This window comes from Lethenteron reissneri, chromosome 67 (assembly GCF_015708825.2).
Source record: "Lethenteron reissneri isolate LAM-NWPU_2019-01 chromosome 67, ASM1570882v1, whole genome shotgun sequence".
Lineage (NCBI taxonomy): Eukaryota > Metazoa > Chordata > Hyperoartia > Petromyzontiformes > Petromyzontidae > Lethenteron > Lethenteron reissneri.
Window position 1 is genome coordinate 5379694 of NC_083845.1, and position 21939 is coordinate 5401632.

The following is a 21939-nucleotide window of genomic DNA, read 5'->3' on the forward strand; positions in this document are numbered from 1 at the left end:
CCAAAAGTCCCGTCGAGGCTGTACGGGGGACCTTTGTCTTTGTTAAGTGTAGCAATGGGTGCGATAATTGACAAGGAAATATCAACACGAAGCGAGGCGTTCATTTACCATTAAGCTGGTTTATTTCTCAAGTTTCCAACTCCCACACCACCCCCAAGCAACAAGGGGTCTGTAGTAGTTATAATAATTAACAAAAAATACGCGAATTAATTGACAAGGGTCACAACATGGACCCCGGCCAATAGCACCAGGGTGAAAAAAAATAACTTAGCCAGGCAAAAACAGTCGCCACCATCCATCCCACCCATCACAGCACAACGCGATCCCACCCCACTCGTATTTCAACATCCGTAACCAGCCAGATGAGACCCGCGGGGTCAATTAGCAAACAGCAATTCCGTTGCCGAATTAAGATCGCAGAGCGCACGTCACCTTTGTCCAACATCCACAACATCCACTGTGCAGGTTGTGGAATTATGAAATGATTCCGAATCAGAATATTTAAACTGGAGGAATCCGATTAGCTATAAAGCGCTTTCTCCCCCCTTCCACAGATGTTCAGTAAATCAGTTCCTGTGGTGGCCTTAATCATCTAGCGGTGGATAAGCTCATAGCTGCCGCTGCTGATGATGATAATTGTTATACTATCGTGTGATCAAGCTTAGGGTGGCCTATCGGTTCGGCGAGGCACGGCTCTGCTCCACAAAATGTGTTGACGCCATGCGGCGATTGATAACCCGATGATGGCAAAGCGGTGGTGGTACTTTTTTTTTATGAAGCCGACGTTGATTTACAATTGACCCTGGAATCTCTGTCGGCGTGCGTTCACGTAATCGCTCGCCCCGGACACTTCACGAGTGACTCACCCTCGCTCACTCAACCCCACTCACTCACTCACCCACCCCACTCACTCATTCTAGATTTGAAGCTTTCGTGACTATCAAGGATTCATACTCTTAGGTTTTTCGGTAAAGTCACGTAGGTAAAAAACAAAAAAAACTAAAATAAAAAAATAGAAGTAAAAAAATTAATCACTTGATTTATTATTTTATTTCTATAATAGAAATAAAATAAAGCACTTGATTTACTCTTTTCTTTCTATCATTATTTCTATTTTTTTTTTACCTACGTGACCCACTCACTCACCCCACTCACTCACTCAATGTGACAGTAGCACGTGTGTTTATAAAAAAACAATTATTACAAACCAAAAATTCCAAGACCGCACAGCGATCAACGACATCATTTTAGATCATTCGTAACAACAATCTCTTGTGTGTGTATACATGTAAAAAAACAAATAATTTAAAATAATCGGGAGAAATTGTTTCATATCGAGCGGCGATGTGGCCATCATTCCCGGCTCTTCGAACAAAGGACCGCGTTGTCTGCTCGGCGTTGAGTCTCCCGATTTCCCAAGACCAGCAACGTCTTGCACAATCTCTTCTCAGTCTCAATCCATCATTGCTTCCTTCATTTCCTTCACACGCCACCCACTGCCTGGTCCACACACACGAAGGAATCTTCACGTGGTGATGCGTCTTGAGAATGGCTCCCGGTTGTCGTGTCGTTCATTCTTCGTTCTTCCTCGTCATCACATCGCAGTTTAAACGCACACAAAGACAATGGTTACCCGTGTAGCCTTAACAGACTGTTGGGGCAAGTTCTGCAAGCGAGTAGCAACCCGATCTATGAATGCCGGCACTGGCACACGAGTGGGGATGGGTGGCCAGCACCACGCCCGGCCGCCTTTGTCTCCCTAGTGGCGATGTTTACACAATCGCACCGGGTACTCATTTGAGGCCGAGTCCACCTAGGAGCGCTCCACAAAGGCTGTTTGGGGCCAAGTGAAAGCCGACACGGGCACGGTGTGGCTAGGCACTACGCCCGTCCGCCTTTGTCTCCCCAGTGCTCATCTTGTATGTACACACACGCGCACTAGCAGTGAATCGAAACTTCTCGGGGTATCCGTGTTCGTAGGCGCACTGCGCTAACCGCTGCGCCACCGCTCTCCACGTGTTTTAAAGCGCGCCGGTAAAACTGCGACTGCCTCCGCCTCCAGCACGTGGCGTCGGTCCTGGGCTGACCGTACTTTCTCACACCACGTTGGTTCATCGCTCGCCACTGCTATTAGCCGTGGCGTGAGAATGGAACACGTGGCATGGGATCACTGAGTGTCCTCCCGACGATTGTAACAAACAAATAAATTCCCTGAAACTTTAACAGAATCATTAACTTAAACTGAACTTTGTCTGTCACCAGCGCTCCTGCAAGAAGTCGCCTGGCTCGTCACAAACGATGGGCTCATCGAAGAGACTCATCATCGCCACGTGGACATTTATAGCAGCAAGGCGAATACTTTAAAACGCGTGACGTGGAGAGAGGGGGGGAGGGGGAGAAAAACCGGAGGAGCCGGAGAGGAAAATCCACGCGACCACGGAGAGAGGAGGCAGATACCGCAAACTCCAAATATACAGCAGCTGCAGCAGCCGTCAGTTTCGGTCGGGATCGAACCCACGACCTCCTGCATACCGGGCGAGGTAGTTAACATCTCCTAGCCACCGTGATGATGATGATGATGAGAGAGAGACACGCAAACTCCAAATATACAGCAGCAGCAGGCGTCAGGGTCGGGATCGAACCCACGACCTCCTGCATACCAGGCGAGGTAGTCCACATCTCCTAGCCACCGTGATGATGATGATGAGAGAGAGAGACGCAAACTCCAAATATACAGCAGCAGGCGTCAGGGTCGGGATCGAACCCACGACCTCCTGTACACCAGGCGAGGTAGTTAACATCTCCTACCCACCGCGGCGCCCCCCAAAACGACCGAATCACCGGATAAACCGGGAACTTTCGTTCGTCGTAATCGCTCCATGGTCTCCACCTTCACAGCACCAAGCCTCTAGTCGTCTCTCGCGACCGGACACTCGAGTTCAGTTCAGGGTCGACAACGAGGCAGCGTCCACCACCTCCACCACCTTCACACGTTCGTTCTACCCACAGCTCGCAAGTTGCCCAGCACCAGCACCACCACCACCATCTCAACACGCTGCCACTGCCATGCAGTTCAGGCTGAGTTGACCTAGAGGCTGCGGGTGGTAGCGGACTATGTGGGGTCCTTTTTTGTTTGTTGAGACTTCGCGTGGCGGTGACGGCTTCTGCTCCTGCTGCTGCTCCTGCTGCTGCTGCTGCTCCTGCTGCTGATGATGATGCTGATGATGCTGCTGCTGCTGTATGCGGGGTCGTTTTGGAGGAGAACCTTCATCATCATCGGCGCCCTCTTTAGACGAGGACCTCTTTCGGCACAGCCTGGCGGACGGGTCAGGCAGCTCCGTTGCCAACGTGGTGGTGGTGGTGGTAGTGATGGTGGTAGTGGCCGAGTCACTGGTTGAGACCTCTACAGCTTTCTCTGTGACGACGGTGGCAAGAGACGTCGTCTCAGCAGCGGGCAGTGCAGGATGAGAGCAGATGGACGTCATCGGAGATCGATCACCACATGTCCACTGCTGCTGCTGCTGCTCCTGCTGCTGTTGCTTCAGCTGTCGCATGTCCTCTTGCTGCAGCAGCTGCTGCTGCTGCTGATACTGCTGGTATTCGCACAGCTGTCGGTACTTCTCCCCCAGGTATGCTTGCTTGGCGTTGCGCAGAACGTAGGACACGAGGAGTCCTCGATGGAGCCGCATGCCGCCACGCTGCGTCCTGAAGCCTTGCAGCTTGGCGAGAGACACGGCGATCATGCGCTTAGACTCCATCTCTCTCTCGCTCTTGAGTCGTCCCTTCTTGTCCACCACTCTCTCACGTCTTGTTAATAATGTCCGGTGGTCGTGGTCGTCTCGGTGGGAAAAGTTCGGCACACTCGGCACGAAACTTTTGAAAAGCGAAAACTTTTTAGACGGACGGACGGACACGGACGGCTGCACAACGCAGATGTCGATCTCCACGTGGAAAGTCCCAAAGCGTTCTTGTTGTTCTTCTTGTTGTTGTTGTTCTTGTTGTTGTTGTCGTCTCGGTGGATCGAGCGACTCTCACGCGGAGGAGTTGCGGGTGGGACACGGGACGCTGCGTTCCGCTCGACCGGTGGACGACGACGAGAAAGAACGGAGATGTTCAAGCGGCACAAAGAATCACAAGGACGACTGCCCCCGGTCTGGGCTTTATAAAGCAGCTGGCGTCACGGCCGCGGTGGGGGGGCTGGGGTGGGTGGGAGGGGCGGGAGAGGGGGGTAAAAGGGGTGGGGCCTATGGACTGGCCACGCCCCCTTTGTCCACTGGGTGGGTGGGAGGGGCCGGTGAGTGGGGTAAAGGGGCGTGGTTTATGGACTGACCACGCCCACTTTGTCAGTCTATGGACTGACCACGCCCTCTTTGTCCACTGGGTGGGTGGGAGGGGCCGTCGAGTGGGTTAAAAGGGGCGTGGTTTATGGACTGGCCACGCCTCCTTTGTCCACTGGGTGGGTGGGAGGGGCCGGGGAGGGGGTAAAGGGGGTGTGGTTTATAGACTGACCACGCCCCCTTCCGTCCACGTGGGTGGGGGGGGTGTGGGACGGTGGGGTGGGGGCGGTGGGGGAGGGGGGGACCCTTTCCGTGACGGAAGCCCTAGCCAGAGCCCTGCCCCCCCACCCGCGTGCCCCATTACTCATCGGCCCGGTGACGTCACTGGGCGCGCGGCCCCCCCCACTGCCCCCGGTCGCTATGGCAACCCGGGCCGTGCGAGGCGCGATACGTAACGACGGCTGTTGTCATGGAGATGTTTCTCTGTGATGATGATGATGTTGTTGTTGCTGTTGTTGCTGTTGTTGTTGTTGCTGCTGTTGTTATTGCTGTTGTTGCTGTTGTTGTTGGTGTTGTTGTTGTTGTTGCTGTTGTTGTTGTTGCTATTGTTGTTGTTGCTGTTGCTGCTGTTGTTGCTGCTGATGTTGTTGCTGCTGTTGTTGTTGCTGCTGTTGTTGTTGCTGTTGTTGCTGTTGTTGCTGCTGTTGCTGCTGCTGTTGTTGTTGCTGTTGTTGTTGCTGTTGTTGCTGCTGTTGCTGCTGCTGTTGTTGTTGCTGTTGTTGTTGCTGTTGTTGCTGCTGTTGCTGCTGTTGTTGTTGTTGCACCTCCGATGAGCGCGGTTGGTTACGTACGGTGCGAAAGAAGTTCAACATACACACATGCTACCCATAGACTCAACACTACCCATAGACTCAACACTACCCATAGACTCAACACTACCCATAGACTCAACACTACCCATAGACTCAACACTGCCCATAGACTCAACACTACCCATAGACTCAACACTGCCCATAGACTCAACACTACCCATAGACTCAACACTGCCCATAGATCTTCTTGTTTCTTTCGGTAAAGTCACGTAGAAGGGAAGTAATAAAATAATAAAAATAAAACATAATAAAACAATTCTCACGACGTTTCGGCTACAACGCAAGCAGCCGTCCTCAGGTGAAGAATGAGACACTACCAAACTAGGAGCTTATATATAAGCTGCATTGGGGGTTGAAGAGCGCCTTAACAAAAAGAATGTGCATGTGAAGAGGGATTTAGCATATTCATGGAAAATGCGTAGGCGTTGGGCGGGGGGGTGTCAAAGTCATATTATGCCCATGCATTATGCAGGATCAGCAGCAACCAAGGGGGGTGCAGGGATTAGCAGTAACAAAGGAAAGGAATGTTAATGATATGTAGCTGCAGTTACTCAACAACCACGTAGAAAACTAAAGTATAAACTACATAAAAAACTAAAGTATAAACTGCATCGCACCATCAGTATACTTACTATACTCTATAATAAGCTGAGTTACTAACAGCAAGTAATACATTACAATTTTACCTCGTAAAAATTCTATAATATGCTTCCATCTAAACCTTATTCTCTTACATCACACGAGCATATACCGTACTATATACTGCCATAGATAAACCCAACATTAAATTATATACTGTATTGCTGTAAACCAACCTATATCTTATACATTTAATATCACACTATGTATTATTCTACACACCCTAATGTGTATCGAAATGGTTTATTACGTCCTTCCAATGATTGCTGAGCCAGAATCCATCTTCTCGGTTAAAGTTGTCTCTGTGTTTGTATATGTGGATCGCCTCATGAACGAATCTCTCATGATAGCCAGATGGCTTGCAGAGAACCTCTGTCTTGGAGAAGTCAATATCATGTGAGCCCACTGAGTTGTAACAGTGATCTGCCACGGCTGAGGTGTTAGTCCTACCGTGTTTCAGGTCAGCTTTATGTTCACGGATGCGGTCCGAGACATGTCGTTTGGTTTCCCCAATGTAACTGCTACCACAGAGGCAACTTAGTTTGTAGACGCCAGGGTACTGTATGTCTGGAACCACATCTTTTACAGACGGTACCAGATCACGGATTTTATGTACTGTGTTGAATCGGACCTGGATCTTGTGTTTAATCAGGATTTTGGAGATCTTTTTTGTGACCCCAGCAATGTAGGGTAAGGTGATGGTCTTGAAAGGCTCCTCAACAGGATCCTTCTTGATGGTTGGAGTGATGGCTTTGCGGATTGTATAGTCGGAGTAACCATTTGCCTTAAGAGCTTGGCGTACGTGTTTGAGTTCACTGGAAATGTGTTCATGGTCGGAGATGCATTGGGCTCTATGATATAGAGTCTTGATGAGGGAATTCTTCTGAGATGGATGGTGGTGGGAATCCGGTTTTAGATAAGCATCCGTGTGGGTGGCTTTCCTGTAGACAGAGTGGCTCATTGAACCATCAGGTCTCCTTTTGATTAGGACATCCAAAAAGGGTAGCTTGCCATCATTTTCGACTTCCATGGTGAATCTGATGGCTGGGTGTATGGAATTGATGTGGTCGAGAAATTGGTCTAGAGCAGGCCGGCCATGTGGCCAGATGACAAAAGTGTCGTCTACGTACCTCTTCCATAAGGTCGGGCGTAGAGTGGCAGTCTGGATGGCGTCCGTCTCAAATTTCTCCATGAAGATGTTGGCTACAACCGGAGATAGGGGGGAGCCCATTGGGGTGCCCTCAATTTGCTTGTAGAAGGTTCCATTCCAGGTGAAGTATGTATTGGTTAAGCAGTGTCTCACCAGGGGGGGTACCCCAGCATTCAGTCCTTGATGAACCAAGTCTTCAATGATTGCGATGGTGTCAGGCACAGGTACCTTGGTGAACAAGGAAACCACATCAAAACTGACAAGCAGGTCGTCTGGGGACAGGGCAATCCCCTTGATTGTCGATACCAGGTCAGTAGAGTTTAGTACTGCAGAGGTGGTTTTTCCAGTGAAAGGCCGTAGGATTTCGGACAAAAAACGAGCCAGTTTGTAAGTGGGGGAGTTGATAGTAGAGACAATGGGACGAAGAGGTGTATCTTCTTTATGTATCTTTGGCAAGCCGTACAATCTTGGTGGTCTGGCTGCAGAAGGTTTCAACGAGAACTGTTTGGTCTGATCAATTAATGCGGTTGAAGCAGAAATGATGTTGTTGGTTTTGGAGACGAGGCTGTTGGTGGGGTCTCTTTTTATTTTTGTATAGCTGCCATCGTTTAGTAGTTCTTGAATTTTGTTGTTGTATTCTATTTTGTCCATGATGACAGTGGCATTGCCTTTGTCGGCTGAGAGGATGACAATGTCATCCCTCTTTTTTAATTGAGCTAATTCAAAACGCTCCTCTTTGCTGATGTTGCTAGCTGGCATCTTAGCGTTTTTGAGGGTTACAGAGATTTCGGATCTTGCTACGTCTGCAGCGATGTGACTCAAGCCCTTGAGAGCTACATCTACTCGAGCAATTATATCATTAACTGGTATGTGTCTAGGTGTGACTGCAAAGTTTAGTCCTTTAGCTAAAACGGATTTCAAACCTTCAGAAATAGGACTGTTACTGCGATTAATTACGACTTTGTTAATATCTAGCTTTTCAATGTGTGGGTCCGGTTTCTTGTTTGAGAGGCGATTGAATTTGGAAATCAAGTTGTCCTTACATTTAGTCGACATAGCGGCAGCTGAAGAGGCAGTCATTTTTTCCACATGTTCCCAATCCGATGTGGACATTGTTACACTCAAAGATAAGTGTGATTTGTAGAGTGTCTTGTCTAACTGATCTAGTTCGGTGCGCGTAAGTCTGATTTTCTCTGAGATAAGAGCTAAGCTAGTTCTAGACAGAATTCGTTTCGCATTAGAAGAAGTTACAGCAGCAGATGTTAGTGTAAATGCGTTTGGTATTACCTTAGAGTCGCGGCATCTCTTCAGAAAGGTGAGAGACTCGATTAGCTGAGCCTTCTTATCCCGGAGCTTGTTGAAGGATCTCAAAGTTATGTGGAAACCCTCCCCGTAGAGGCGGTTAAATTTCGATTTAAAGCTTTCGTGACTGCAGGGATTCATCTTCTTGTTTCTTTCGGTAAAGTCACGTAGAAGGGAAGTAATAAAATAATAAAAATAAAACATAATAAAACAATTCTCACGACGTTTCGGCTACAACGCAAGCAGCCGTCTTCAGGTGAAGAATGAGACACTACCAAACTAGGAGCTTATATATAAGCTGCATTGGGGGTTGAAGAGCGCCTTAACAAAAAGAATGTGCATGTGAAGAGGGATTTAGCATATTCATGGAAAATGCGTAGGCGTTGGGCGGGGGGGTGTCAAAGTCATATTATGCCCATGCATTATGCAGGATCAGCAGCAACCAAGGGGGGTGCAGGGATTAGCAGTAACAAAGGAAAGGAATGTTAATGATATGTAGCTGCAGTTACTCAACAACCACGTAGAAAACTAAAGTATAAACTACATAAAAAACTAAAGTATAAACTGCATCGCACCATCAGTATACTTACTATACTCTATAATAAGCTGAGTTACTAACAGCAAGTAATACATTACAATTTTACCTCGTAAAAATTCTATAATATGCTTCCATCTAAACCTTATTCTCTTACATCACACGAGCATATACCGTACTATATACTGCCATAGATAAACCCAACATTAAATTATATACTGTATTGCTGTAAACCAACCTATATCTTATACATTTAATATCACACTATGTATTATTCTACACACCCTAATGTGTATCGAAATGGTTTATTACGTCCTTCCAATGATTGCTGAGCCAGAATCCATCTTCTCGGTTAAAGTTGTCTCTGTGTTTGTATATGTGGATCGCCTCATGAACGAATCTCTCATGATAGCCAGATGGCTTGCAGAGAACCTCTGTCTTGGAGAAGTCAATATCATGTGAGCCCACTGAGTTGTAACAGTGATCTGCCACGGCTGAGGTGTTAGTCCTACCGTGTTTCAGGTCAGCTTTATGTTCACGGATGCGGTCCGAGACATGTCGTTTGGTTTCCCCAATGTAACTGCTACCACAGAGGCAACTTAGTTTGTAGACGCCAGGGTACTGTATGTCTGGAACCACATCTTTTACAGACGGTACCAGATCACGGATTTTATGTACTGTGTTGAATCGGACCTGGATCTTGTGTTTAATCAGGATTTTGGAGATCTTTTTTGTGACCCCAGCAATGTAGGGTAAGGTGATGGTCTTGAAAGGCTCCTCAACAGGATCCTTCTTGATGGTTGGAGTGATGGCTTTGCGGATTGTATAGTCGGAGTAACCATTTGCCTTAAGAGCTTGGCGTACGTGTTTGAGTTCACTGGAAATGTGTTCATGGTCGGAGATGCATTGGGCTCTATGATATAGAGTCTTGATGAGGGAATTCTTCTGAGATGGATGGTGGTGGGAATCCGGTTTTAGATAAGCATCCGTGTGGGTGGCTTTCCTGTAGACAGAGTGGCTCATTGAACCATCAGGTCTCCTTTTGATTAGGACATCCAAAAAGGGTAGCTTGCCATCATTTTCGACTTCCATGGTGAATCTGATGGCTGGGTGTATGGAATTGATGTGGTCGAGAAATTGGTCTAGAGCAGGCCGGCCATGTGGCCAGATGACAAAAGTGTCGTCTACGTACCTCTTCCATAAGGTCGGGCGTAGAGTGGCAGTCTGGATGGCGTCCGTCTCAAATTTCTCCATGAAGATGTTGGCTACAACCGGAGATAGGGGGGAGCCCATTGGGGTGCCCTCAATTTGCTTGTAGAAGGTTCCATTCCAGGTGAAGTATGTATTGGTTAAGCAGTGTCTCACCAGGGGGGGTACCCCAGCATTCAGTCCTTGATGAACCAAGTCTTCAATGATTGCGATGGTGTCAGGCACAGGTACCTTGGTGAACAAGGAAACCACATCAAAACTGACAAGCAGGTCGTCTGGGGACAGGGCAATCCCCTTGATTGTCGATACCAGGTCAGTAGAGTTTAGTACTGCAGAGGTGGTTTTTCCAGTGAAAGGCCGTAGGATTTCGGACAAAAAACGAGCCAGTTTGTAAGTGGGGGAGTTGATAGTAGAGACAATGGGACGAAGAGGTGTATCTTCTTTATGTATCTTTGGCAAGCCGTACAATCTTGGTGGTCTGGCTGCAGAAGGTTTCAACGAGAACTGTTTGGTCTGATCAATTAATGCGGTTGAAGCAGAAATGATGTTGTTGGTTTTGGAGACGAGGCTGTTGGTGGGGTCTCTTTTTATTTTTGTATAGCTGCCATCGTTTAGTAGTTCTTGAATTTTGTTGTTGTATTCTATTTTGTCCATGATGACAGTGGCATTGCCTTTGTCGGCTGAGAGGATGACAATGTCATCCCTCTTTTTTAATTGAGCTAATTCAAAACGCTCCTCTTTGCTGATGTTGCTAGCTGGCATCTTAGCGTTTTTGAGGGTTACAGAGATTTCGGATCTTGCTACGTCTGCAGCGATGTGACTCAAGCCCTTGAGAGCTACATCTACTCGAGCAATTATATCATTAACTGGTATGTGTCTAGGTGTGACTGCAAAGTTTAGTCCTTTAGCTAAAACGGATTTCAAACCTTCAGAAATAGGACTGTTACTGCGATTAATTACGACTTTGTTAATATCTAGCTTTTCAATGTGTGGGTCCGGTTTCTTGTTTGAGAGGCGATTGAATTTGGAAATCAAGTTGTCCTTACATTTAGTCGACATAGCGGCAGCTGAAGAGGCAGTCATTTTTTCCACATGTTCCCAATCCGATGTGGACATTGTTACACTCAAAGATAAGTGTGATTTGTAGAGTGTCTTGTCTAACTGATCTAGTTCGGTGCGCGTAAGTCTGATTTTCTCTGAGATAAGAGCTAAGCTAGTTCTAGACAGAATTCGTTTCGCATTAGAAGAAGTTACAGCAGCAGATGTTAGTGTAAATGCGTTTGGTATTACCTTAGAGTCGCGGCATCTCTTCAGAAAGGTGAGAGACTCGATTAGCTGAGCCTTCTTATCCCGGAGCTTGTTGAAGGATCTCAAAGTTATGTGGAAACCCTCCCCGTAGAGGCGGTTAAATTTCGATTTAAAGCTTTCGTGACTGCAGGGATTCATCTTCTTGTTTCTTTCGGTAAAGTCACGTAGAAGGGAAGTAATAAAATAATAAAAATAAAACATAATAAAACAATTCTCACGACGTTTCGGCTACAACGCAAGCAGCCGTCTTCAGGTGAAGAATGAGACACTACCAAACTAGGAGCTTATATATAAGCTGCATTGGGGGTTGAAGAGCGCCTTAACAAAAAGAATGTGCATGTGAAGAGGGATTTAGCATATTCATGGAAAATGCGTAGGCGTTGGGCGGGGGGGTGTCAAAGTCATATTATGCCCATGCATTATGCAGGATCAGCAGCAACCAAGGGGGGTGCAGGGATTAGCAGTAACAAAGGAAAGGAATGTTAATGATATGTAGCTGCAGTTACTCAACAACCACGTAGAAAACTAAAGTATAAACTACATAAAAAACTAAAGTATAAACTGCATCGCACCATCAGTATACTTACTATACTCTATAATAAGCTGAGTTACTAACAGCAAGTAATACATTACAATTTTACCTCGTAAAAATTCTATAATATGCTTCCATCTAAACCTTATTCTCTTACATCACACGAGCATATACCGTACTATATACTGCCATAGATAAACCCAACATTAAATTATATACTGTATTGCTGTAAACCAACCTATATCTTATACATTTAATATCACACTATGTATTATTCTACACACCCTAATGTGTATCGAAATGGTTTATTACGTCCTTCCAATGATTGCTGAGCCAGAATCCATCTTCTCGGTTAAAGTTGTCTCTGTGTTTGTATATGTGGATCGCCTCATGAACGAATCTCTCATGATAGCCAGATGGCTTGCAGAGAACCTCTGTCTTGGAGAAGTCAATATCATGTGAGCCCACTGAGTTGTAACAGTGATCTGCCACGGCTGAGGTGTTAGTCCTACCGTGTTTCAGGTCAGCTTTATGTTCACGGATGCGGTCCGAGACATGTCGTTTGGTTTCCCCAATGTAACTGCTACCACAGAGGCAACTTAGTTTGTAGACGCCAGGGTACTGTATGTCTGGAACCACATCTTTTACAGACGGTACCAGATCACGGATTTTATGTACTGTGTTGAATCGGACCTGGATCTTGTGTTTAATCAGGATTTTGGAGATCTTTTTTGTGACCCCAGCAATGTAGGGTAAGGTGATGGTCTTGAAAGGCTCCTCAACAGGATCCTTCTTGATGGTTGGAGTGATGGCTTTGCGGATTGTATAGTCGGAGTAACCATTTGCCTTAAGAGCTTGGCGTACGTGTTTGAGTTCACTGGAAATGTGTTCATGGTCGGAGATGCATTGGGCTCTATGATATAGAGTCTTGATGAGGGAATTCTTCTGAGATGGATGGTGGTGGGAATCCGGTTTTAGATAAGCATCCGTGTGGGTGGCTTTCCTGTAGACAGAGTGGCTCATTGAACCATCAGGTCTCCTTTTGATTAGGACATCCAAAAAGGGTAGCTTGCCATCATTTTCGACTTCCATGGTGAATCTGATGGCTGGGTGTATGGAATTGATGTGGTCGAGAAATTGGTCTAGAGCAGGCCGGCCATGTGGCCAGATGACAAAAGTGTCGTCTACGTACCTCTTCCATAAGGTCGGGCGTAGAGTGGCAGTCTGGATGGCGTCCGTCTCAAATTTCTCCATGAAGATGTTGGCTACAACCGGAGATAGGGGGGAGCCCATTGGGGTGCCCTCAATTTGCTTGTAGAAGGTTCCATTCCAGGTGAAGTATGTATTGGTTAAGCAGTGTCTCACCAGGGGGGGTACCCCAGCATTCAGTCCTTGATGAACCAAGTCTTCAATGATTGCGATGGTGTCAGGCACAGGTACCTTGGTGAACAAGGAAACCACATCAAAACTGACAAGCAGGTCGTCTGGGGACAGGGCAATCCCCTTGATTGTCGATACCAGGTCAGTAGAGTTTAGTACTGCAGAGGTGGTTTTTCCAGTGAAAGGCCGTAGGATTTCGGACAAAAAACGAGCCAGTTTGTAAGTGGGGGAGTTGATAGTAGAGACAATGGGACGAAGAGGTGTATCTTCTTTATGTATCTTTGGCAAGCCGTACAATCTTGGTGGTCTGGCTGCAGAAGGTTTCAACGAGAACTGTTTGGTCTGATCAATTAATGCGGTTGAAGCAGAAATGATGTTGTTGGTTTTGGAGACGAGGCTGTTGGTGGGGTCTCTTTTTATTTTTGTATAGCTGCCATCGTTTAGTAGTTCTTGAATTTTGTTGTTGTATTCTATTTTGTCCATGATGACAGTGGCATTGCCTTTGTCGGCTGAGAGGATGACAATGTCATCCCTCTTTTTTAATTGAGCTAATTCAAAACGCTCCTCTTTGCTGATGTTGCTAGCTGGCATCTTAGCGTTTTTGAGGGTTACAGAGATTTCGGATCTTGCTACGTCTGCAGCGATGTGACTCAAGCCCTTGAGAGCTACATCTACTCGAGCAATTATATCATTAACTGGTATGTGTCTAGGTGTGACTGCAAAGTTTAGTCCTTTAGCTAAAACGGATTTCAAACCTTCAGAAATAGGACTGTTACTGCGATTAATTACGACTTTGTTAATATCTAGCTTTTCAATGTGTGGGTCCGGTTTCTTGTTTGAGAGGCGATTGAATTTGGAAATCAAGTTGTCCTTACATTTAGTCGACATAGCGGCAGCTGAAGAGGCAGTCATTTTTTCCACATGTTCCCAATCCGATGTGGACATTGTTACACTCAAAGATAAGTGTGATTTGTAGAGTGTCTTGTCTAACTGATCTAGTTCGGTGCGCGTAAGTCTGATTTTCTCTGAGATAAGAGCTAAGCTAGTTCTAGACAGAATTCGTTTCGCATTAGAAGAAGTTACAGCAGCAGATGTTAGTGTAAATGCGTTTGGTATTACCTTAGAGTCGCGGCATCTCTTCAGAAAGGTGAGAGACTCGATTAGCTGAGCCTTCTTATCCCGGAGCTTGTTGAAGGATCTCAAAGTTATGTGGAAACCCTCCCCGTAGAGGCGGTTAAATTTCGATTTAAAGCTTTCGTGACTGCAGGGATTCATCTTCTTGTTTCTTTCGGTAAAGTCACGTAGAAGGGAAGTAATAAAATAATAAAAATAAAACATAATAAAACAATTCTCACGACGTTTCGGCTACAACGCAAGCAGCCGTCTTCAGGTGAAGAATGAGACACTACCAAACTAGGAGCTTATATATAAGCTGCATTGGGGGTTGAAGAGCGCCTTAACAAAAAGAATGTGCATGTGAAGAGGGATTTAGCATATTCATGGAAAATGCGTAGGCGTTGGGCGGGGGGGTGTCAAAGTCATATTATGCCCATGCATTATGCAGGATCAGCAGCAACCAAGGGGGGTGCAGGGATTAGCAGTAACAAAGGAAAGGAATGTTAATGATATGTAGCTGCAGTTACTCAACAACCACGTAGAAAACTAAAGTATAAACTACATAAAAAACTAAAGTATAAACTGCATCGCACCATCAGTATACTTACTATACTCTATAATAAGCTGAGTTACTAACAGCAAGTAATACATTACAATTTTACCTCGTAAAAATTCTATAATATGCTTCCATCTAAACCTTATTCTCTTACATCACACGAGCATATACCGTACTATATACTGCCATAGATAAACCCAACATTAAATTATATACTGTATTGCTGTAAACCAACCTATATCTTATACATTTAATATCACACTATGTATTATTCTACACACCCTAATGTGTATCGAAATGGTTTATTACGTCCTTCCAATGATTGCTGAGCCAGAATCCATCTTCTCGGTTAAAGTTGTCTCTGTGTTTGTATATGTGGATCGCCTCATGAACGAATCTCTCATGATAGCCAGATGGCTTGCAGAGAACCTCTGTCTTGGAGAAGTCAATATCATGTGAGCCCACTGAGTTGTAACAGTGATCTGCCACGGCTGAGGTGTTAGTCCTACCGTGTTTCAGGTCAGCTTTATGTTCACGGATGCGGTCCGAGACATGTCGTTTGGTTTCCCCAATGTAACTGCTACCACAGAGGCAACTTAGTTTGTAGACGCCAGGGTACTGTATGTCTGGAACCACATCTTTTACAGACGGTACCAGATCACGGATTTTATGTACTGTGTTGAATCGGACCTGGATCTTGTGTTTAATCAGGATTTTGGAGATCTTTTTTGTGACCCCAGCAATGTAGGGTAAGGTGATGGTCTTGAAAGGCTCCTCAACAGGATCCTTCTTGATGGTTGGAGTGATGGCTTTGCGGATTGTATAGTCGGAGTAACCATTTGCCTTAAGAGCTTGGCGTACGTGTTTGAGTTCACTGGAAATGTGTTCATGGTCGGAGATGCATTGGGCTCTATGATATAGAGTCTTGATGAGGGAATTCTTCTGAGATGGATGGTGGTGGGAATCCGGTTTTAGATAAGCATCCGTGTGGGTGGCTTTCCTGTAGACAGAGTGGCTCATTGAACCATCAGGTCTCCTTTTGATTAGGACATCCAAAAAGGGTAGCTTGCCATCATTTTCGACTTCCATGGTGAATCTGATGGCTGGGTGTATGGAATTGATGTGGTCGAGAAATTGGTCTAGAGCAGGCCGGCCATGTGGCCAGATGACAAAAGTGTCGTCTACGTACCTCTTCCATAAGGTCGGGCGTAGAGTGGCAGTCTGGATGGCGTCCGTCTCAAATTTCTCCATGAAGATGTTGGCTACAACCGGAGATAGGGGGGAGCCCATTGGGGTGCCCTCAATTTGCTTGTAGAAGGTTCCATTCCAGGTGAAGTATGTATTGGTTAAGCAGTGTCTCACCAGGGGGGGTACCCCAGCATTCAGTCCTTGATGAACCAAGTCTTCAATGATTGCGATGGTGTCAGGCACAGGTACCTTGGTGAACAAGGAAACCACATCAAAACTGACAAGCAGGTCGTCTGGGGACAGGGCAATCCCCTTGATTGTCGATACCAGGTCAGTAGAGTTTAGTACTGCAGAGGTGGTTTTTCCAGTGAAAGGCCGTAGGATTTCGGACAAAAAACGAGCCAGTTTGTAAGTGGGGGAGTTGATAGTAGAGACAATGGGACGAAGAGGTGTATCTTCTTTATGTATCTTTGGCAAGCCGTACAATCTTGGTGGTCTGGCTGCAGAAGGTTTCAACGAGAACTGTTTGGTCTGATCAATTAATGCGGTTGAAGCAGAAATGATGTTGTTGGTTTTGGAGACGAGGCTGTTGGTGGGGTCTCTTTTTATTTTTGTATAGCTGCCATCGTTTAGTAGTTCTTGAATTTTGTTGTTGTATTCTATTTTGTCCATGATGACAGTGGCATTGCCTTTGTCGGCTGAGAGGATGACAATGTCATCCCTCTTTTTTAATTGAGCTAATTCAAAACGCTCCTCTTTGCTGATGTTGCTAGCTGGCATCTTAGCGTTTTTGAGGGTTACAGAGATTTCGGATCTTGCTACGTCTGCAGCGATGTGACTCAAGCCCTTGAGAGCTACATCTACTCGAGCAATTATATCATTAACTGGTATGTGTCTAGGTGTGACTGCAAAGTTTAGTCCTTTAGCTAAAACGGATTTCAAACCTTCAGAAATAGGACTGTTACTGCGATTAATTACGACTTTGTTAATATCTAGCTTTTCAATGTGTGGGTCCGGTTTCTTGTTTGAGAGGCGATTGAATTTGGAAATCAAGTTGTCCTTACATTTAGTCGACATAGCGGCAGCTGAAGAGGCAGTCATTTTTTCCACATGTTCCCAATCCGATGTGGACATTGTTACACTCAAAGATAAGTGTGATTTGTAGAGTGTCTTGTCTAACTGATCTAGTTCGGTGCGCGTAAGTCTGATTTTCTCTGAGATAAGAGCTAAGCTAGTTCTAGACAGAATTCGTTTCGCATTAGAAGAAGTTACAGCAGCAGATGTTAGTGTAAATGCGTTTGGTATTACCTTAGAGTCGCGGCATCTCTTCAGAAAGGTGAGAGACTCGATTAGCTGAGCCTTCTTATCCCGGAGCTTGTTGAAGGATCTCAAAGTTATGTGGAAACCCTCCCCGTAGAGGCGGTTAAATTTCGATTTAAAGCTTTCGTGACTGCAGGGATTCATCTTCTTGTTTCTTTCGGTAAAGTCACGTAGAAGGGAAGTAATAAAATAATAAAAATAAAACATAATAAAACAATTCTCACGACGTTTCGGCTACAACGCAAGCAGCCGTCCTTCAGGTGAAGAATGAGACACTACCAAACTAGGAGCTTATATATAAGCTGCATTGGGGGTTGAAGAGCGCCTTAACAAAAAGAATGTGCATGTGAAGAGGGATTTAGCATATTCATGGAAAATGCGTAGGCGTTGGGCGGGGGGGTGTCAAAGTCATATTATGCCCATGCATTATGCAGGATCAGCAGCAACCAAGGGGGGTGCAGGGATTAGCAGTAACAAAGGAAAGGAATGTTAATGATATGTAGCTGCAGTTACTCAACAACCACGTAGAAAACTAAAGTATAAACTACATAAAAAACTAAAGTATAAACTGCATCGCACCATCAGTATACTTACTATACTCTATAATAAGCTGAGTTACTAACAGCAAGTAATACATTACAATTTTACCTCGTAAAAATTCTATAATATGCTTCCATCTAAACCTTATTCTCTTACATCACACGAGCATATACCGTACTATATACTGCCATAGATAAACCCAACATTAAATTATATACTGTATTGCTGTAAACCAACCTATATCTTATACATTTAATATCACACTATGTATTATTCTACACACCCTAATGTGTATCGAAATGGTTTATTACGTCCTTCCAATGATTGCTGAGCCAGAATCCATCTTCTCGGTTAAAGTTGTCTCTGTGTTTGTATATGTGGATCGCCTCATGAACGAATCTCTCATGATAGCCAGATGGCTTGCAGAGAACCTCTGTCTTGGAGAAGTCAATATCATGTGAGCCCACTGAGTTGTAACAGTGATCTGCCACGGCTGAGGTGTTAGTCCTACCGTGTTTCAGGTCAGCTTTATGTTCACGGATGCGGTCCGAGACATGTCGTTTGGTTTCCCCAATGTAACTGCTACCACAGAGGCAACTTAGTTTGTAGACGCCAGGGTACTGTATGTCTGGAACCACATCTTTTACAGACGGTACCAGATCACGGATTTTATGTACTGTGTTGAATCGGACCTGGATCTTGTGTTTAATCAGGATTTTGGAGATCTTTTTTGTGACCCCAGCAATGTAGGGTAAGGTGATGGTCTTGAAAGGCTCCTCAACAGGATCCTTCTTGATGGTTGGAGTGATGGCTTTGCGGATTGTATAGTCGGAGTAACCATTTGCCTTAAGAGCTTGGCGTACGTGTTTGAGTTCACTGGAAATGTGTTCATGGTCGGAGATGCATTGGGCTCTATGATATAGAGTCTTGATGAGGGAATTCTTCTGAGATGGATGGTGGTGGGAATCCGGTTTTAGATAAGCATCCGTGTGGGTGGCTTTCCTGTAGACAGAGTGGCTCATTGAACCATCAGGTCTCCTTTTGATTAGGACATCCAAAAAGGGTAGCTTGCCATCATTTTCGACTTCCATGGTGAATCTGATGGCTGGGTGTATGGAATTGATGTGGTCGAGAAATTGGTCTAGAGCAGGCCGGCCATGTGGCCAGATGACAAAAGTGTCGTCTACGTACCTCTTCCATAAGGTCGGGCGTAGAGTGGCAGTCTGGATGGCGTCCGTCTCAAATTTCTCCATGAAGATGTTGGCTACAACCGGAGATAGGGGGGAGCCCATTGGGGTGCCCTCAATTTGCTTGTAGAAGGTTCCATTCCAGGTGAAGTATGTATTGGTTAAGCAGTGTCTCACCAGGGGGGGTACCCCAGCACATGCACATTCTTTTTGTTAAGGCGCTCTTCAACCCCCAATGCAGCTTATATATAAGCTCCTAGTTTGGTAGTGTCTCATTCTTCACCTGAGGACGGCTGCTTGCGTTGTAGCCGAAACGTCGTGAGAATTGTTTTATTATGTTTTATTTTTATTATTTTATTACTTCCCTTCTACGTGACTTTACCGAAAGAAACAAGAAGATGAATCCCTGCAGTCACGAAAGCTTTAAATCGAAATTTAACCGCCTCTACGGGGAGGGTTTCCACATAACTTTGAGATCCTTCAACAAGCTCCGGGATAAGAAGGCTCAGCTAATCGAGTCTCTCACCTTTCTGAAGAGATGCCGCGACTCTAAGGTAATACCAAACGCATTTACACTAACATCTGCTGCTGTAACTTCTTCTAATGCGAAACGAATTCTGTCTAGAACTAGCTTAGCTCTTATCTCAGAGAAAATCAGACTTACGCGCACCGAACTAGATCAGTTAGACAAGACACTCTACAAATCACACTTATCTTTGAGTGTAACAATGTCCACATCGGATTGGGAACATGTGGAAAAAATGACTGCCTCTTCAGCTGCCGCTATGTCGACTAAATGTAAGGACAACTTGATTTCCAAATTCAATCGCCTCTCAAACAAGAAACCGGACCCACACATTGAAAAGCTAGATATTAACAAAGTCGTAATTAATCGCAGTAACAGTCCTATTTCTGAAGGTTTGAAATCCGTTTTAGCTAAAGGACTAAACTTTGCAGTCACACCTAGACACATACCAGTTAATGATATAATTGCTCGAGTAGATGTAGCTCTCAAGGGCTTGAGTCACATCGCTGCAGACGTAGCAAGATCCGAAATCTCTGTAACCCTCAAAAACGCTAAGATGCCAGCTAGCAACATCAGCAAAGAGGAACGTTTTGAATTAGCTCAATTAAAAAAGAGGGATGACATTGTCATCCTCTCAGCCGACAAAGGCAATGCCACTGTCATCATGGACAAAATAGAATACAACAACAAAATTCAAGAACTACTAAACGATGGCAGCTATACAAAAATAAAAAGAGACCCCACCAACAGCCTCGTCTCCAAAACCAACAACATCATTTCTGCTTCAACCGCATTAATTGATCAGACCAAACAGTTCTCGTTGAAACCTTCTGCAGCCAGACCACCAAGATTGTACGGCTTGCCAAAGATACATAAAGAAGATACACCTCTTCGTCCCATTGTCTCTACTATCAACTCCCCCACTTACAAACTGGCTCGTTTTTTGTCCGAAATCCTACGGCCTTTCACTGGAAAAACCACCTCTGCAGTACTAAACTCTACTGACCTGGTATCGACAATCAAGGGGATTGCCCTGTCCCCAGACGACCTGCTTGTCAGTTTTGATGTGGTTTCCTTGTTCACCAAGGTACCTGTGCCTGACACCATCGCAATCATTGAAGACTTGGTTCATCAAGGACTGAATGCTGGGGTACCCCCCCTGGTGAGACACTGCTTAACCAATACATACTTCACCTGGAATGGAACCTTCTACAAGCAAATTGAGGGCACCCCAATGGGCTCCCCCCTATCTCCGGTTGTAGCCAACATCTTCATGGAGAAATTTGAGACGGACGCCATCCAGACTGCCACTCTACGCCCGACCTTATGGAAGAGGTACGTAGACGACACTTTTGTCATCTGGCCACATGGCCGGCCTGCTCTAGACCAATTTCTCGACCACATCAATTCCATACACCCAGCCATCAGATTCACCATGGAAGTCGAAAATGATGGCAAGCTACCCTTTTTGGATGTCCTAATCAAAAGGAGACCTGATGGTTCAATGAGCCACTCTGTCTACAGGAAAGCCACCCACACGGATGCTTATCTAAAACCGGATTCCCACCACCATCCATCTCAGAAGAATTCCCTCATCAAGACTCTATATCATAGAGCCCAATGCATCTCCGACCATGAACACATTTCCAATGAACTCAAACACGTACGCCAAGCTCTTAAGGCAAATGGTTACTCCGACTATACAATCCGCAAAGCCATCACTCCAACCATCAAGAAGGATCCTGTTGAGGAGCCTTTCAAGACCATCACCTTACCCTACATTGCTGGGGTCACAAAAAAGATCTCCAAAATCCTGATTAAACACAAGATCCAGGTCCGATTCAACACAGTACATAAAATCCGTGATCTGGTACCGTCTGTAAAAGATGTGGTTCCAGACATACAGTACCCTGGCGTCTACAAACTAAGTTGCCTCTGTGGTAGCAGTTACATTGGGGAAACCAAACGACATGTCTCGGACCGCATCCGTGAACATAAAGCTGACCTGAAACACGGTAGGACTAACACCTCAGCCGTGGCAGATCACTGTTACAACTCAGTGGGCTCACATGATATTGACTTCTCCAAGACAGAGGTTCTCTGCAAGCCATCTGGCTATCATGAGAGATTCGTTCATGAGGCGATCCACATATACAAACACAGAGACAACTTTAACCGAGAAGATGGATTCTGGCTCAGCAATCATTGGAAGGACGTAATAAACCATTTCGATACACATTAGGGTGTGTAGAATAATACATAGTGTGATATTAAATGTATAAGATATAGGTTGGTTTATAGC

General features: G+C 45.5%; 1 protein-coding gene and 1 pseudogene across 1 annotated transcript; both read right to left on the reverse strand.

Annotated features, from left to right (window-relative positions):
- Positions 1 to 88: 88 nt before the first annotated feature.
- Positions 89 to 4092, reverse strand: LOC133360177 (ras-interacting protein RIP3-like). The gene has a single exon (XM_061578788.1). The coding sequence runs from the start codon at positions 3756 to 3758 to the stop codon at positions 3048 to 3050; it is 711 nt and encodes a 236-aa protein (XP_061434772.1). The 5' UTR covers positions 3759 to 4092; the 3' UTR covers positions 89 to 3047.
- Positions 4093 to 4792: 700 nt separating this feature from the next.
- On the reverse strand, positions 4793 to 5091 carry LOC133360185 (ataxin-8-like; annotated as a pseudogene).
- Between the last annotated feature and the right edge of the window lie 16848 nt (positions 5092 to 21939).

What these genes read in the sequence shown, in the direction of transcription:
- LOC133360177 (XM_061578788.1), bottom strand. Translation starts at nt 3,758, where the DNA reads ATGGAGTCTAAGCGCATGATCGCCGTGTCTCTCGCCAAGCTGCAAGGC.